This window comes from Rhopilema esculentum, chromosome 21, assembly GCF_057945365.1.
Source record: "Rhopilema esculentum isolate cy_ngs chromosome 21, ASM5794536v1, whole genome shotgun sequence".
NCBI classification, from domain to species: Eukaryota; Metazoa; Cnidaria; class Scyphozoa; order Rhizostomeae; family Rhizostomatidae; genus Rhopilema; species Rhopilema esculentum.
Window position 1 is genome coordinate 2,541,921 of NC_142835.1, and position 17,877 is coordinate 2,559,797.

At 36.5% G+C, this 17,877-nt stretch overlaps 1 protein-coding gene across 3 annotated transcripts; it reads right to left on the reverse strand.

Annotated features, from left to right (window-relative positions):
- Nucleotides 1-2,078: 2,078 nt before the first annotated feature.
- Nucleotides 2,079-17,495, reverse strand: LOC135684127 (uncharacterized). Of its 3 annotated transcripts, none has more exons than XR_016145157.1 (14): nucleotides 17,328-17,495; nucleotides 15,107-15,210; nucleotides 12,732-12,778; nucleotides 12,216-12,452; nucleotides 10,961-11,765; nucleotides 9,945-10,234; nucleotides 9,353-9,601; nucleotides 9,050-9,140; nucleotides 8,171-8,379; nucleotides 7,318-7,638; nucleotides 5,545-5,718; nucleotides 3,074-3,393; nucleotides 2,332-2,556; nucleotides 2,079-2,295 (listed from the first exon to the last, which is right to left on the reverse strand). XR_016145157.1 is itself a non-coding variant. In XM_089114738.1 (14 exons), the coding sequence occupies exons 1-13, from the start codon at nucleotides 17,409-17,411 to the stop codon at nucleotides 2,389-2,391; spliced, it is 3,099 nt and encodes a 1,032-aa protein (XP_088970864.1). In that variant the 5' UTR covers nucleotides 17,412-17,495; the 3' UTR covers nucleotides 2,079-2,295; nucleotides 2,344-2,388. The 3 variants fall into 3 exon arrangements, 2 of the variants coding, with proteins under 2 accessions (XP_088970864.1, XP_065055606.2); XM_089114738.1 differs by having other exon boundaries at nucleotides 2,344-2,556; XM_065199534.2 differs by having other exon boundaries at nucleotides 2,079-2,556.
- Between the last annotated feature and the right edge of the window lie 382 nt (nucleotides 17,496-17,877).

Below are 17,877 nucleotides of genomic sequence, written 5' to 3' on the forward strand. Positions count from 1 at the left end.
CAATGTTTGATAGTTTGACGCTGTGATGGCGGTTATATTCAGTTAAAAAGTCTACTGTACACTTTTTACCAAGGACCAATTTTCCAATTTTCAACGAAATTAGGAATACTTATAATGCCAAGAGTAGTGAATCTACCTGTAAGCTTCTAAGAAAGTGTCTACTAATGGTATCCCAGCCTTCTGCATAAAAAAAGAACAATTATGTCTTTTTGCGGGTCTGTTTTGGTGTACAAATAGTTGGCGAATTACATTGATGACCAGCTTGGGTTACCTCCTGCAGTAGGACCATATGAGTATACGCAACGATGAAAAATGATTTGCTGATAACGAATTAATTGCAATAATGTTAGCGATGTTACGTTTTATCTACGACAAGTTGTTCTAATATCGCAGGTGCAATGTTGGTTGGGTTTTCAAAGCCCTCGCAATATCAATTTTCTTGTAGCCAGAGTTCAAAGATTATTAATGCCTGAAAACTCTAAGCTGGTTAACTAAGAACTACAAGGCAGTTTCGCTTTGCCAAAACCGCAAACCTAGCAAGACTGGTTTTGCAAAGAGGGGCAGGTGTTCTGGAATTATAGGGCAGTACTGAATATTCAAACAGCATGAAAGCATTTTGCGTACGAGCTTTGCGTAAAATAAGCAGAGAAGTTTCGCTATACAATGAAAAGATGAATCCAGCCTACATACTGTTAAGACTTATGTTGGTTTTCGTGAGTGGGAATAGTATTTCCTCATTAGGCTAAGTACTAGAGCTTGTAAAGGAGTGGCGCCAATCTTTGCAAAATTTCAAATTTGCCGTAAGGAACCAGGACGTTTATCAAAATATTCCTTGGAGCGACAAGGCACCATACAACGAGCTCATTGAGATGAGTGTCTATCCGATTACTACATACGCAATAGAAACACTTTGAAAAATAAGCACGTTTCCCGATACATTTCATGGCTAGTCAAAAGATTTTAACTCTGAATTTTTCTTGCCAAGTCCATCATTAAAGGTCTGTAATTTAGAGCAAAAATTAGCCTAGGATTTCATTGTATATCATTATTAATTTATCACTTAAAGTTTCAGATACGATAACAAACTTGATATTTTGCCTGGAAACAACACAATGTGGCCATTATTCCTAGATCATTGTACGGCGAGAGAAAATCGCCTTAATTCACTGATAGATATACTAGCCTTAAGTCTGTCTTTCTATACAATGTAAGATTGACACATTGTCACTGAAATCGCCTTTCCCTGCAAGTCTCATACACCGAGACCAGAAACAGTTCACAAAATGTCACAAAGAACTCTATGCTTATTACTTTTCTTGACAAAATCTTGATCGAGTTGAATGTCTTTGCGATTGATTTTCAAGTCTTCATAGAAATCCAGGATTAGTGTAATAGATAAAATGTAGGAATATTGTTATTAAGACGTAGCCTTATCAATATTACTCGGCAGAATTTTAATGGAATTAATTTCCATTCATACAACTGCAAGCAAGACACTTACAACATGGCGTCTGAGTTGCCGACAGCCAACGCAAATAACGAACTTTTTTACATCAGATAACAAAATTGCTTCCCAGGTAAAGATTGAAGAATTGATGTACTTGCATTGTTAAAATAAAATTCTGGACAATATAAGCAGGACAGTCTGGAGATGCATTTCTGTGTTTGTTAAAGGTTGGGACCATTGACTGGAGGTTTTTGGAAAGGCAAACTGAAACCAAAATTGTCATTCTTACAATTTGAGCAGCTGTTAGTGCATTTGTTTCATGTTAATATGCTATTCTAAATGTTAGTCTTATTTATATTTTAGTTTATTCTGGTTTAAAATTTTAACGCTACTTTTATAAATTGTTTATATCTTAGTTAGTTTGCAAAAAACGGTAAAAATTGTAATGTATCAGAAGGCAGCAAGGTAATAAGTCAGCATTTGGTGGTTTGGACAACTGGGACGATTTGTCACTGACTAACTGACACAAACAAACCACCTTATAAAAAGCAAGACAATTAATTTTTGCGAACAACTTCAAAAGTGATTTCAAAGTTGACCCGAAAGCTTTATTCAATAACAGAGAGAAAGCTTTATTTAAAATAAAAATCTGTTTTTCATAGATAGTTTGGATCGTTAAGAACTAGTACAAATAAAAAGGTTACTTTCTGAAAGCAGATACACAAATGGCTGAAAAAATTACGCAGGTTCACAGTATTTGAAGACATCATGAGATGATCACTGTTTCCAAGAGAGCAGCCCAATCTCAAAAAACTTCTGGGCCAAAATGTTTTAGCCAGCAGTCTGTGCATGTGATCTGACATGTGATCTGACATGTGATCTGACATGTGATCTGACATGTGATCTGACATATCAAAGCAAAAACTTTGTCACAAGTGAGATCAGTAGACGCATTGAATAACTGAGCCAACTAATGATGGCACAATCTTGCACGATGGTTCACTTTCACCAACTGGAATCTTCTGGTACAGTGCCGCACTCGCCATGAAGAGCTCTCTGTCAGCTGGTGCAGAGGGTGCATTGCAGAACAGGTTGTCTGTCATTTCAAGCTTAACGGAAAGAACAAGATCAATTGAAAAACAGACTAAACATTTATCAAAAAACAGTTTAATAATGGCGAGAGTGTTTAGATGGCTGTCAATGCTTATGCTAAAACGTTTTGCTGCCAGTGTATTGATGACAAAATACCTCACTGAGAACCCTTTAGGATTCAATTACTGATTTTTCATCTGAGCTACCTATAAAGCCGAAACCATTTTATATCAATAAAATGATTCAAAAATGCAAAAAATACTGACAATTTTTCGTTTCTCAAATTACGAAAAACCTAAATAACGAGAGTTTAGCTCATGCGATAATCTTAGGTAAGTTGAAGGGCGTGGATAGATAAAGATTTTGAATGGAATCCTGGATACTTTAACTTATCAAACTGTTTCATCAGCAAAGTTTGGCCCACCCAACCGACCAGAAAAAACCATGTTTGAACATTTCTAGACTACCGTGGCGGCAGCAAGTCCCGTTTTAGCAGACAAACTACTCTCCTATATAATGACGTCATCAACTTACGCGATTCGGGGGAATCCTTAGTTCTTTTCGAATCCCTATATCTCTACGCATACTAAGAACAGTTCCTTGATTGGCAAGGTTGGAAACGAGGTTTCTACGTCGCCTCCTGTTCCTCATTTTGTTCGCAACCAAAGCTCCAGTTCCAGTGTCAAGATCGAGAAAATCATCTTCCAGCTCTTTGCCAGTTGTCGCGGACTCGGCAAACTTTGTCTGGATGCTCTTTATTGTTTCACTGCGCAGTAAATTAGGCGAGAAGCCAATACTCTTGAGGACACTCAAAGCTGAGTGTTTACTGCGATGAGATTCTCCTTGTGTACTTTCTAAAGCGAAAGGAATGACGCAGTTGAAATACTTAAAGTTAACAGTGTTACTTTGAGTCGCCACTGTATCGAAACTAAACTACTTTTACTGAGATAGCATAATCTTAATCTTATCAAGCAAAGAAAATTAAAGTCTCAAAGAAATCGAAACTGGAAAACTCAAGATAGTGGCCTAACACAAAATCAGACCAAGATAAGACTGGTAGACACCAAGACAGTTTACCTTGGCATACAAGATTAGCAATACGAGACTGTCCAAAATCAGTCAACTAAGGCCCAGATATGAAAGCGAAAAAGCCGTATCGTTTTACTCATGTTGGCAACTGCTTTAAATCTGTTCAGCAAAAATTTAGCAACTATTTGAACAAGACAATAATACCAATCCCTTCGTAATTAAAAAGGAAATGTGATTTAACTCTGGGATACGTCATTTAGACAAGCAACAACGTCATTACTTAAAAAATGCAAAAAATAAACAAAGAAATTCGACTTTTCTTATATTTTATCGTCAAGGTCTTTTAAAAGTCAGAGACAAAGTGAAAAATCTTGTAATTTTCCAGCAACGCTTTTTCGTGTGTAGAACAGAACGGTTCTAAGTTGCTACTCTTTCACGCTTAACGAGATCATCAGCCAACTACCAGGGACAGTTGCCTGGTGATCGCATTAAGCGTGAAACTCGGGGTAGCAACATAGAACGGCCCTGTTCTATACACCAAATAGCTTGTACAGCCATGGCTATACGGTAAAGAGCACGTTATAACAGGCCGGCGGACATCGAGTGCTGGGCTGGAAATAGTCAAAAGGAGGTTGCAGCGTTTATATCAGCCAAATGCTTTTTATAAAACAACAGCAAATAAACATGAAATTTAAAGAGCCTCGCTTCTGGATGCCATGGTAAACTATAGAGGGAAACATAAATAAACTTGGCAACTGTGTAAGAATCAAATGATAATTGTTACCATTGCTGAAAGAAGCGTTTGCTGTAAAATTTGAGAAACGAAAACGATTTCTTTTCTTGCCGAATGTGGGAACTATCAGATACGAAACAGAAAAGGTTTAATTCGTAGGAAACAAACTGCGACAAACAGTTATAAAATACACCAGAACTTGCTCAGACTGTAAAGGGGAATAAAGAGCATTATAAAACTCTGTAGACTGTCCATGAAACAGGTTGAATTCCTAATATTAATAACTAGATATAATCATTACACAAGGAGTTAGTTTTCACCCTTAGACTCTAGTGTTAATTTTTCTTTAGGCACGCGGTTCTAATTGGGTAAGTATAGTCACGCGGTGATGTGCTCACGCTTTTCTGAGTGGCCTATTTCGATCTACAACTGGTTATATATTTTCCAGCTTGACCCTTTCGACTCTGATTCTGACGTTTTCTACACTGAAGAGAGTCAGACGAAAAGCCTTTGTACGTTGTGAATTGTTTGCTTTTTCCAAAGCCATTCTCAGTCATAACAAATATGGATATCAGTTCTTCATATTTCCTGATAAATAATGTATAAAGCGTTGTAAATTTTAATCACGAGAATTATAGATTTGCGAAAAAGGCCTATCTTGGACTTTTTTTCTGCCATTTTAGGCCATTTTTCTGCAAAATCTTTTCTTAAAAAAAACAAATGAATGTCGTGGTAAGGATGCTTTTCTTTTACATTAGATTGATGAGTTTAGAACTTACAAAATCACTGTTGCTCTTCTTTTGTCAAAAAAGGAAACATTATTTCATTATTTTGATTGGTTGTTTTTTGTCCACATAGAGAAATATATAGCTTGGTAAATGGTTTTTAATTCATTTCTAATTGCCATTGATCAGGTTTACCGAAGTTTGGTTAATCGAGGAAACATTGTACGAATCATTTTTCTTTCTCGCAAAATTTAAGTTGAAAATCTCATTCAATTTATTCCTGATAATCATGAGTTCATACCGCAAATAAATTCAAAGATTATAAAGCGAGGCTTCTTAATTTTTGGTTGATACCGTGTCTTTGCAAGCTTGCTGTTCTAATGTTATAAATTCAACTTTAGCGGTCTGCCTCGATAAGCTTTGATTTTCTTTGGTCACATATATAAAGATTTGGCCGCATATTAAAGTTGCACTACATTAAAAAAAGGTTAATAAAACTGAAATTGAATTAACAATACCTGTTTTCGAGGGAGGAGCGATGGCCGCCAGTGTCGCCCAGTCTATATCTTCGAGCGCCGCCGGCTTGCACGCTTTGGCGTTCTCCTCTTCAAAGAAATCAAGCTCCTCGTCACTTATCTTCTCGTACACATCGTCAATGTTTCCATCCTGCCCTTCTTGTGGTGTGCTACGGCCTAGGTTTTTGAAAAACGTGTTTATTTGAACAGACTGCCAAGGGAACACACGGAAAGAGGCGCAGATAAGGGGATGTAAGGGGTGTAGTGAAGTGGATTTCACTTCTACATACGTCATTGTGTCATATTACTCCGAGGTCGGAAATAAACGGATATGGGTTAAAATAAACTAAGGAGTCACAACAGAGATCAAAAGTTAATTAACAGTGGATTTTAATAAACGGGGGGGGGGGGGGGGGGGTCATTCCTCATAGATATTTAATATTGTTGACAGTGATTGCGAGCACTTTTTGAATTTTGAACATTTAGTAAAACGCTATTGTCACTGAAAAGGGGGGGGGGGAGGGGTTCGAAATTAGAAGACGCTTTTATTAATGACCATCGAGTAGAATCGTAGGGCTTAGCTGTGTATACTGATTTGCTGATTGTTTTCACACAGGTGATTCAGTCGTAGATAACGATGTTGGCCTACTACAATCAAGAAGATTTTTAACGAGGACTGTTTACGATTGTCTTACTTCTGGTAAAACCAACAGCCAGTTCTGTTTCATATCATCTTACAACATACATACAGGTTAATCTTTATAAAATATGTTTTTACAAACCGTACTTTTAAAAAATGAAGCGAAAGCAAAGTAAAATTGGAAAGAAAAGAAAAGTAAAATTGGAAGTAAAGCTGCACTTAAAAAAATTTCAGGGAAGGTGCGAAGTTTTGCTCTCGAAGTATCTTGGAAATCAATATGAATCCCTTATCACTTATTGCAAAAGATAGTCCAGCATTGCAAATAAATCCTCAAACATGGATCCATCGACTACTGGAGAAGTAATATTTAAATGAAAGCTTGCAATGGCATGGTAGCCTGAACAACGCAGTGTTTTCATCTTATTCAAGGCTGGTGATAAATGATCTGCCATTTTGGTCGAGATGGAGAGCAACTTAATGGAGGAGTTTTGAATGGTATTCATCAGACAGGAGTGGATTAGCTTTTTGGGGCATATTCTCACCGATATTTTTCCCAATTCAGATTATTCTGAAGGCAGACTTTGATTTGCTTTTATCTTGAATGCAACAAGTTCAATTTCATAGCTTGAATATAATGTAAACGGCAGGCTTTAATTAGCTGTTAGCTAGCTAATTTGTTTAAGTCAGCCTAAATGAATAAATAAATGATGATTATGATCATGATTATTATTATGACACACCATCTTGAGCACTAGCTACAAGTGCCTCTCAGTCGAGCACAAAGAGATCTGAGTGGAAGGCTCTTCACTAAAATTTTTCAATATTCGCAATTTTGTGTTTGTAATTATGTTTAACACCACTGCGTAACTTTCTGTCGCAATAAACATTATATTTGGTCGCTAAGACTAATCTTAACCCACCTAAAATTTTAGTATCTCACTCTCATTTATATTGGTACAGTTTTAAAAGGCTATATGATTAATCAAAAGGGAATTTTCTAGCGAAACCCTAACAGGTTTTCTTATTGTTTACTTGGGGCGGACTGGTATTTCTATGGCCGAGATCACAGTTTGTATTTGCTAAAATGATTAAGGATCGAAATGTTAAAATTGTTACAACTAGCCTTTTTCTCATACCTTTTCCCCTTTTCTGCGATGATTTTGATCCAGAATCTGAATCGCTCCTTCGTGATGGTGAGCTCTGGCGGTGCGAGGACTTTAAAGCCTTAACTCTTTTGTCTTCAACTTTATCTCCATCACGATTTTCTTCATTCGATTCGCCTCGTTTTTCCGGCCTAGGCTGCGGTTTGCTTGTTCTTGACCGATCACCACTTGATCCCGGTCTGTGACGCCTATCCCGATCTCGGTCTCTGTCCCGGTCTTTACCTCTGTCCCGGTCTTTATCACGGTCCCGGCTACGGTCAGACTTTCTATCACGTTTGTCATCCACATATTCATCTACAAATCGACATGAAAAATCATAGGCGTTTGTGCTCCTCTAGGGGTCTTTCTATGAAACATTCATTTTTAAAGAGAAAAACACTTGCTATGACTTCGTGTGACTTTCACAGGAAAAGCAATGTTTTGAAGGTCTTAATGGCAATTAGAAATATGAAAGGAAAAACATTGAGAGATATAAACTTCATGTTTTCTACATGGCTACAACGAAACCAAACAAGGAACCAGTTAAATTTCTTCCCATTTGTTCATGTTTTGGGCATGTTATTATCACGTGGAGCATATACACAAACTAATACAATAAGAAGTACACAAAAAAGGTACAAATATATTGTCCGGGGAAAATTACATCTCATCAAAGGTGAAAAATCTGCAAGTAAGGAGATTATCAACAAAAACAAAAACAGCATATAAACGCAACTGGAAAAGATTAGCAAAAATTCAAAGTTGGCCACGGTGAAAGTCCGGCCAGCCCAGCAGCCTATCTACAAAGCTTCAAGAAATTCCCACGAAAAGCTGAAAGCATACCAACCTCGTCGCTGGTGGCTCTCCGAATCTCTGTGTACACGCTTGGTCTCCTTTTTCTCGTGATCAGCGTTTTTTCGATCCCTTTCTGATTTCGGGTCGGCCTCGGAACCAGATTCTGCCTCGCTCTCCGACTTAGCATCTCCTTTTGATCTTTTGCTTCTTTTCTCGACTGACTGCTCTTTCTCGACCGATTCGTCGTCTCGTTTTCGTTTCCTATAAGAAGGTGTTTAGAGGGCTATTCTTCACATAAAAAGAGCTTTTGCTAAAATCGTTTGAAATGGGTGATAGGGGTGTCACTGGCGCCATTTGTGTAAACATTTTGTAGGCAAATCATAATTAGAGCTTGGTCTTGCTCAGTTCAAAACGGAATTTTAAAAGTTTGCTCAAGGTATCCACTATGAAAAACTATGTATGAAAAGGCTGTTTAGGTCTATTGGTAAATTTCGTGCTTCATTTTTGGTGAGTCTGTGGCGTGGTCGGTTGATATCATAATCTCCCAAGAAGGTTGGCAAGGCGAGAAAGTGATGAAAGGATGGGAGGAAATAGAAAGGAAAAAGGATATTGAAAGTTAAAGACATATAGCACACTGGTTGGAATAGCAATGTAAGATTTAGAAAAGAATCAGTTGCCAGGTAATTCATAACCAATACCTCGTTTTCGTAGAATAATATAGCATCTTTATGAAATCTTAGCAGTGCTCGATCAAGCTCTTTGCTAAGGTGATACTTATTCAATTTGTGTAAGAAAATGCATTTCTTTGCATTTTCCGTAGACTTTCCATGCTTCCCGAGAAGAACAATAATAAACATATACACCTTTTTTGAAAATTCCCGAAGAGGAATTAGCAAAATTTGCAACGAGAAATTGATGGAATGCAACTTACTTTGACTTTGAACGGTCTCTACTGTCCTCCCTTCCACTTTCTCTTGGGCTGTGGCTTCTTCTTTTTGAAACCGGGCTTCTGGAGCCATAGTCTACAAGAAGACGTTACGTTTAACTCAAAGCGACAAAAGAAGAGTTCCACAGATGTGGTTTAATAACAATAAGAGACAAAAAACCAATAACTTGGAATTGCCTATGAGATTATGATGGTGTTGTGGGCACATCTGTTTGAAGAAAGGCTTTTAATAATGGCAATTGACCAACAAGTTAACAAGCAAATTATGAAAACAAACCCACTACCTACCAGCAGGCTCTTTTGATGAGCGATGAGAGCTCTTCTTGCGACCCCGGTCATCAAAATCATCATGTTCAGCTTTCACCGGATGGTAGTCCCCGCGATATCCCCGTCCCTGTTTTTCGTCCCTGGAGTAACCTGGTGCAGGCTCTTGCACCCCTTGATATGAATCTCTAGAACGACCAACTGCGTATGGATCATCAACTGTAGGGTTTCTTCTTCCACTGCCATGCTGGTATGGATAAGGCTCTCTGTTTCCTATAAATATATTACGTAAACAGCATTAAAAGAAGATAGAAATCCCGAGAGGGGGGGGGGGAACTCCTATTTATGCCTGACAGGGGGGTCCAGTCGATTTGAGGGTCGTACCAAATGGCTACCAGATGGCCCAGTTTTGATAATAACACAACGGCTTAGTTTAGTTTGCGATTTATAATAGATAATTAACAAGGTTTTATCTTTCCCGAATCAACAACAGTCAATGGCGAAGAAATTTGAGTCATATGAATAGGAGAGAACTAGTTAAAAGCCCTTTGATAAGAATTATAAAAAAGATTATCCTGAGGTTCTTACAAGTAAAATAAAGCAATAAAAAACAAACCTCTTTCTCTATATCTTGCTTGATCTCCACTGTAAGACTGTTCCGGGTACGGTCTATAGTTCATCCTATCTCTCTCTCCACCGCCTTTAACGGGGGGTTCATAGCGTCCTCTGAATGGATCCGGTCCTCTTGAGCGACCGAAAGCATATGGAGACCCAAACTGGCCGGTCTGCTGTCTATCATCATACCCACCACGGTCACGATCCCATGATTCTAGACGTGGTTCTTGTTGATGTGGGTAGGGATCTCTTGAATAGGAATCCAGGGGAACATCTTTCCTTCGCTCCTCTCTGAAAAAGTCAATAAGAAATATCCAACAGGTTTTTCGTTAAATTAAATTAATAGTACACAATTTTTTAATTGAATTTTAGGTTGGGAAGGCTAAAACCCCTTGATGACACAAACAATTATCTGCTTTAAAGGCATTTGACACAGGTAAAAAAGGCATACAGCAACTCGACGATGAGCGGTTGACCAATCAAATTGCGGTCAGAGAAAAACACGTGAACAGTTGTTTGCCTTTCTGCAAATCGGTGAAATCCTAGAGCAGCGCGCAGTGGTTTCACGTGAGCAGTTACCAATTCCTTTCTTGTGCGCATGCTCTGATCAATTTGGCCTAAGTTATTTTTGGATTCGCTGTACTTTTTCATGTTAAATGCCTTTAAAAAACTAATAACAACATAAAGTACCTTCCTTGTAAAAATAATACATCCAATCAGGGAAACGAATGTTGCAACCAGGAAATCAAGATCTCATGTCAATCCAAGGCGTGAAATTTCAAGAGAAAATATCCCGTCTTTCGACTTATTGAGTTTATCGGAACAAATTTTTTCAAATAAAAATCAAAACGCCTTTGGGGGAAGAAATGCACTCAAAGATTAAGACAAAGTTGCAAAATAAAAAGCGAACAAAGTATGGCAACAACTTGGGATGGCACCAAAATAGCACCTGATTGGGGTACTAAAACCCCCCAATAGCACTTATTAATATGATCACAAGAATTATTCTTTACTTACAAAAACATGTCTCTAGCTTCCTCTTGGGGATGCAAATGACTACTTCGAGGCTCATCATATTTATCTCTTCTTCTTTCCTTATCTTTCTTCACATCTTCCCGATACTCTTTCTCAGGTACTCGTTCTTTCCTTGTCTTCTTATGATAATCTACATTTATATCTTCTTCACCGAGTGAAGATCCTGATGAAAATGACGAATAACTAGCAGATCTTTTTGATCGGTCTTTCCCCTTTTGCGAGTCTTTTCTTGCCACAGGAGAATGTTTCTGCTTCTTTACTTCCACGGTCTTCTTCTTTCTTGATCCTTCATCTTCATCAAATGTCTTCCGATTCTTCTTTGACTTTCCATCGTCGTACGATTTGTCACTTTTTTCTCGTTTTGAATACTCTTCTTTGTCAGAATATCTCTCACTTTCACTATCATATTTCTCTTTCTTCTTCTTTTTCTTCTTCTTGGAATCTGAAACAATCCTCCTATCTTCCTCTTCTTCGTGTTCATAATTCTTCGTCTTCCTTTTATCAGTTGCAGATTCATCACTATCGTATGATCTTCGTTTTTCTTTCTTAATTTTCTTCTTTTTCTCACGCTCATCCTCACTTTCACTGCTCGAACTCTCATATTTCGTTTTCTCTTTCTTCTTTTTCTTCTTCTTCGATGCAGGATCTCCTTTGTCCTTATGTCCAACTTCTTCTTCACTGTCGTCTAATTTTCTCTTCTTTTTATGTCTCCTATTCATGGTCTCAGATTGCGAATCATCATCGTCTCTATTGTCACTTTTTGGTTTGCGATCCTTTTTGTCATCACCTATGGATGCATGAAAACAATTGATGCTGCCTCCTCTTAATTGGCAGAAAAGGCATGATTGATGTAACAACGATGCTTGTCGAATATTTGAGACTGACAACATGATAAACCAGTACACAAAAAGCACAAATTGGGGCAGAGGAAAATATTGAGAAGAATCGAGTGGTTTTTAGAAAAGGAGTGGCTTTTTTACATTAAAATTAACACATTAAATTGCTTATGGCCTATCACGGGAGCAGTAAGCATTATTTATGGAACCAGTTTTATTGGATACGGACACAATCGTAAAATTTATCGGGAAATTCTCGGGAACTTTATCGCAAGTTGCAAGACTTTAATAAACTGATGATATATTTTGTAATGATAGCACAAAATATTAGCTTGTTGAACTGAAATGGCAACAAGACTATCATACTCGACTTGATGATACTGTCGTATTATCTTTGATACCTTTAAGCTGGATATTTCGAACATGCTCGTCTTTCTGCACCATCACACCTTCATTTCCACCCAACTTTGATTTTCCGTGTGAATGACTTTCCTTCTCTTTTCTTTCCTTGTCTTTCTTGATCTTTCTCATTGGAACTTCTTCTTCATAAATCTCTGCAATTGTCTGTTTCTTTTTCAAAACAGGATCCTTTTTAAATTCTATTTTCAACTTTTCCCCATCTTGAACCTTACGCTTATCTAAAAAGAAAAATTTTCAGATTGAAAAAGGGAGTTAACAATGGCCCTTAACAAATTAAGAAGAAATGGTTTTTTGTAAAGTGGTGTTGTTGTATAATCAGTTGTTTCTATCGTGATTTCTTAGATTTGGCCAGGGCTTACAAAAATGAAACAAGTGTAATCAAATGCGTTCAACAAAAACTTATCTATTAAATTTCAGCAAGCAAATGTGCAGTGTGTTTCTAATGTACCATAGCAAGAGCCATACAATATTAATAAAGTAACTGAAAGTATAAAAACCTCTTTTACTCTCAGAACCTTCTGCATCATGGAATGCCCCATCATCACTGGAATAAAAATATTAAGCCATATATCAATTATTACTTTCCTAAAATTTCTAATATGTTATTTATAGTTTCTAGGAAATATGGCAAAGAAGGAGATAAATTGCATTGCAACAATAGAGATTTAAGAAAGTAAAGTAGAGATGGAGCTAATATTTGTTAGTAGAGTAACATAGACAAACTTGTTGGAACAGGAATTTATCAAAATGGAAAGTAATAGACAAAGATGAAAATTAATGATTGAAAGTTTCTTTGGAGATAAGATCTTTGCAAAAGACTTTTATGATAAAATGCAAAACAGAAGCTCAGCAAAATGCTAACCGCAATGAAACAAGCAAGTTCAAGTTCTTATTCTGTAACATTTTTTTTGCAAAAGAAAACATTTGCTTGCACTCCAAAGCAACAAAATTCTTGAATGATCTCTTTTAACTACCCTGACTCTACCCTGACTCTATCATAGACTCTACCCTGAGAAATTTTACTTCTACCTTTTTATTCTAAAAGAAATAAAAACATAAGTTGCTGAATGCCGTGTGAATGTCTAAATGAGATTCAATTTGAGACATTCAACAACAATTTATTAATAAAAGTAGCAAAAGTTAGCATGGCTTTTGAAATCATGGTTCTGTCATACAACAGGGGGGGGGGAGGACCCTAGGACCCTCCTTAAAAATTATTTCACATCTGGTTGTAATGTCTTTTTTCTTTATTATAATAAATCTTTCTGTAAGAAGGTTTGAAAATCAAAATTAAAGTCAATAAAATCAAACCAATGTGCATGCTATTTCATCTCTTATTGCCACAAAGGTTCCAACTCTCCTGATTTGGACGAGAGTCTCTTGATTTGTGAGTTCTTCTCATGCTCTCCTGCTTTCAAAGCTAACCTCCCTTTTTCAAGTAATTTTTTAGAAATCTTTTCTAAAGTTCCATTTCGAAAAATATGTTCAGCAAATAAAAATATACATGATTGAGTGTATGTGAAGTTTCCATTGTATCCTTCTTTCAGATGTTAAAAACATAGCTGGTGAAATGTTAGCCTACGCCGTAGACCATCCCTTCCGAATGAAGTTAGGGTCTACAAATTAATGAGCCAAAGCTCAATGAGGTGTTAAATGAACCATAGTCAATTGAAAGGCCTCCTTTCTATTGATTATGAATGAACTAATGGTGGAGAATGCAAATGTTGATTGATGTATCTGTGTTTTGAAACGCAACTTGCAAAGATATACACGCAATACCCAATGCCTCCACGAATATCGTTTCATCAAACTCCACCACACCTGATTGTACTGTCATATCGATTTGTTTTACATGTCCTTAATTATGCAAGTATCAATGCTCTCGCATAAATTAAGTTCCAGAATTTGAGAACGGCCTGTGACAAGCTTTGCCTCATTAATTCATAGACCCTATCTTCATTTGGAAGGGGGTGGGGTCTACGACGTGGCTAGTGAAATGTCCTCTGGCTCCTGATTCGATTCTTTTCAGTCCCCTTAGCAAGGGTACAGTTTGTCTAGCTTATCATAAGTTTTATGATGATGCGACCTGATCTAGCTTCAAGGATTTTAATAAACAAACCACATTTTGTTTGGGATAAAAATATTCTTAACCCATTGCTACAATGGAAAGTTTCCTGATAAATTGCTTCACAAAAATTTAAATTTGCATGCATGAACTAAAAAAGAGAACATCCAAGTTCAACCGAGCGTTAAAACTGGTGCAATCAAATGTTTGCAAAATCTCAAACTTCTTCATATTATTGTGGAAAGTTGAATCGTGCTAAAAAAATCTTGATTATCACCTACCAAGGGTTTTGCAAGGAAGTTAATTTTTGCAAGAGCTGATTTTCATGGAATTCATTTTGCAATTTTCATGTGCATTAATTCTTTTGGAAGGACCAAATTGGCATATTTCACAAAAACTTATTAAAAAATTCCCAATTTTCAGTATTCTCAGGTTGGAATATCTGTTGCCATTTGACTGGAAGTTTGAAAAAAGCAAAAAATAGAATCTATTATTATGAGATTTCTTAGCATTAGAAAAATCTAGGAATAGAATTTTTTAAAGGAGCGCTGAAATAAATTGCATCATGTCCAAGTAATTTTTGCACCGCAGTATGAAGGACCATGCGCTGCTTACAAGAATTTAAGTGAGGAAGAAAACTTTTCTACACATGGATGTAAAGCATGCTATTTCTAAAAAGTTGTTGTTAAGCTTGTTTGACTTTTTGAATCAATTTGTTGGCATGATATTGAATGCAAAATTGATATTAAGCAAAAGTTATAATTTTAATATTATCCATTTATTGCTAAAAATATCAAAGTTTCAAACCTTTCCAAATAACCTCTCTTGCTCTTCTTCATTTCTGTGTCGTGAGTATACCTGTGTTTATTACCATATTGATCACTATCTCTGGCATAACTTCTTTTCTCACCCTAAAACAATATAAAATCTAAATTAATTTGATATCTTTCCTTAAAAACAGATAGGGCTTAACTTTTGTCTATGCACCTTTTAAATTAGATACCCATTTATGTTTAACAAAAAATGTAATATCTATTACATACATTCCAATAAATTTCTGCAACAAAGAAGTATGCAGAATTTCATCTTTAAAGAAGTCATAACACAATTTTCTGAAAAAAAAGCGATGCAATAATTGCGAATGATCTCTTCCATCGCAAGAAAATAGAGTTAAAGAGACAAACAGCCAACTAGAGTAAGGACTTCCTGTCATTTTGGGAATAAAGACTTGCAACTTCTACCTTTTATATTCTATTTGACTGTTCAATTACAATACCAAGAAAAATGTATAAAGAAAGCATGACTGTAATACAATCAAAGTAAATGAAAATCGATTAAGAAATGCGCTTGCAAAAACTCCTGAGAATGAACTTTGGTGCCTGGGAGCACTGCTGGCGCAAATAAATAAGGTCTGGTCAACAATCACAATGTCATCTGTCGAATTGGCACAAATACATGAGTAATATAGAACTAGAAATTTCCCAATTTAAGCATGGTTTCTGCTTTTATAGCCAAGAATGCAAATAAAACAAAATATATAAATGTGATAAAAGATCAGAATTGATTCAGAAATGTGCCTGCTGAAATTCCTGAGAATGAACTTTTGTGCCCGTGAAAGCCATTCACACAGATGAATGAGGTTTGGGAATACAGTATCATTATGATAAGGACATATACACATCAAGCAAAATTATAAAGCAAATAATAAAAAGCGCATCCTTGAAAAAAAGTTCATGCAAATTAGCAGGGCACAAAACCTACCATGTTACTGAATGTTCACAGGGAATTTCTTAATGTATGAAGTTATGTAGGAATTTTTTACAATATACTTTCTTTCAAGAAGTACCTTTGTTTCTTTCATGTTCATCAAAAGGAAAAACATTAAGACAAGTGCAACTGTTCCAGATCAATTTAGGTGTTCATGAACAAAGAATGATTTTCAGTTGCCAAAACAGAAAATTTCAAAGTGGTTGTAAAATTGTTTTAACCATTATAAAAGAGCTTTTCATTAATTTACATAAAACTGGTGCCACCATTACAGTGTTTGTAACTTGATAAATCCCATTTTTGCAGGAAATTTATGCATGATTTTCATCAAGTCATAGGAAGAAAAAAGATTTTCTAATGCCTAGCAAATGAGAAAAGTCAGGTCTGCCAGGTTTCTGAAAGGTATATGTTCTAAAGTTTCATCTCCAACATCAAGAAAAGACTAAGCTAAAAACTGAAAATAATGGTTGCTTTGTGTACAACTATGAAATAATTTTGTATATATCAGTAAAAGTTTGGAAATTAGATTTTTCAATCTAGAGACACAAAAACCAAAAGTGCTTGCTCCAAAATTTTGTCCAAATATAAGAAAATTGTGTAAGGCATGTCTTAATGAACAGCACATATTATGATAAGTGCATTTTCAAACTGAAATGACACTGTTTCACTTTCTGGTATGCGAGTAACAAGAGATTGCTTTAGAAATTTCAGGAATCAGAAAATGAAAGAGCAATCTTTGTATTAAGATAGTTACTTACTATGTAGATAAAAGATTTCATCTTTGTAGATAAACACAAACACCAAAAAAGTCCCGTTGTTGATTTTTCAACTTTATCTTGAAAATACTTTCTCTTAGTTTTTTATCATTATTTCGATGTCAAATCCTTTTAAATTATTTTCCTCTAAATTTTTCCGTATTAATTTCTTAACAGAGTCGGCTACAAGCAACAAATCGTAAATTGTCCTTTTGTTGTTCAGTAGCCAAACTTTCTTTATTGGTGGCAAAGTTGGTGGCTTTGCCAGACTTTGCCACCAATATCCTTGAACGCTGGCCATGCGAGCAGCGACGCTCATATACATGCCCTTATTGTTATTTTTATCAGGAGCAAGCGCAAGAAATCCAGAGGATCTACAAGCATATGCAAGTTTTCCAGCCTGGTCGATATGCAGAAAGCCCTAAACACAGCTCCCATAATTTTGCCATCCATGTGCTTTTCACTTGAACAACAACTTTAACATTGAATGTTTGTGTTTAACATACCTCATACGACCCAGCAGTACCAAGCCGGTCGAATACACTCTTCTTTTTCGTATCAACAGTGACTTTCCTTGTTGTTTTCGACATTGTTTTGTTGAGCTGACTGCAAGCTTTTCATCTTTTCAATCATCTTGAAAATCTGCCATTTCCCATCTCTAGAGCTTTTACTTCATGTACGAAGCAAGTTGTTGTTGTTGCGGAAAACTTCAGCCGCGAGGCTTATATTTTTGAAGCCAAAATCCGGAAATTTCAAGGCCGTCAGAAGCGAGAGGGGGGTTATGCTGGGGGACGGCAGCCCTCCCAAGAATTACCAAACCGTAATTTATATCCTTTATAGTGATGTACTGAATGGGAGGCAATGCAATTGGCAGCCCCCCGATATGGATCTAAGCATGCTGCTATCAAAATATCCTTTCACGGGACACTTTTGAGTTTAGCAAAAACCAGATTTCGTCTGCTCGTTTTTAGACTAAAGTTTAGTTTTGGTAAATATCATGAAAACTTCCGCATAGGCATATACTTGCCGAAATTGTGATAACTGGACAGCACATCT

Excerpts from the sequence above, each read along its gene's own strand:
- LOC135684127 (XM_089114738.1), bottom strand. The coding sequence starts at position 17,411 with ATGTCGAAAACAACAAGGAAAGTCACTGTTGATACGAAAAAGAAGAGT. Across the intron at positions 11,766-12,215 it reads TCGAAATATCCAGCTTAAAG|GTGATGACAAAAAGGATCGC; the intron begins GTATCAAAGATA and ends ATGCATCCATAG. Across the intron at positions 10,235-10,960 it reads GAAGCTAGAGACATGTTTTT|AGAGGAGCGAAGGAAAGATG; the intron begins GTAAGTAAAGAA and ends TGACTTTTTCAG.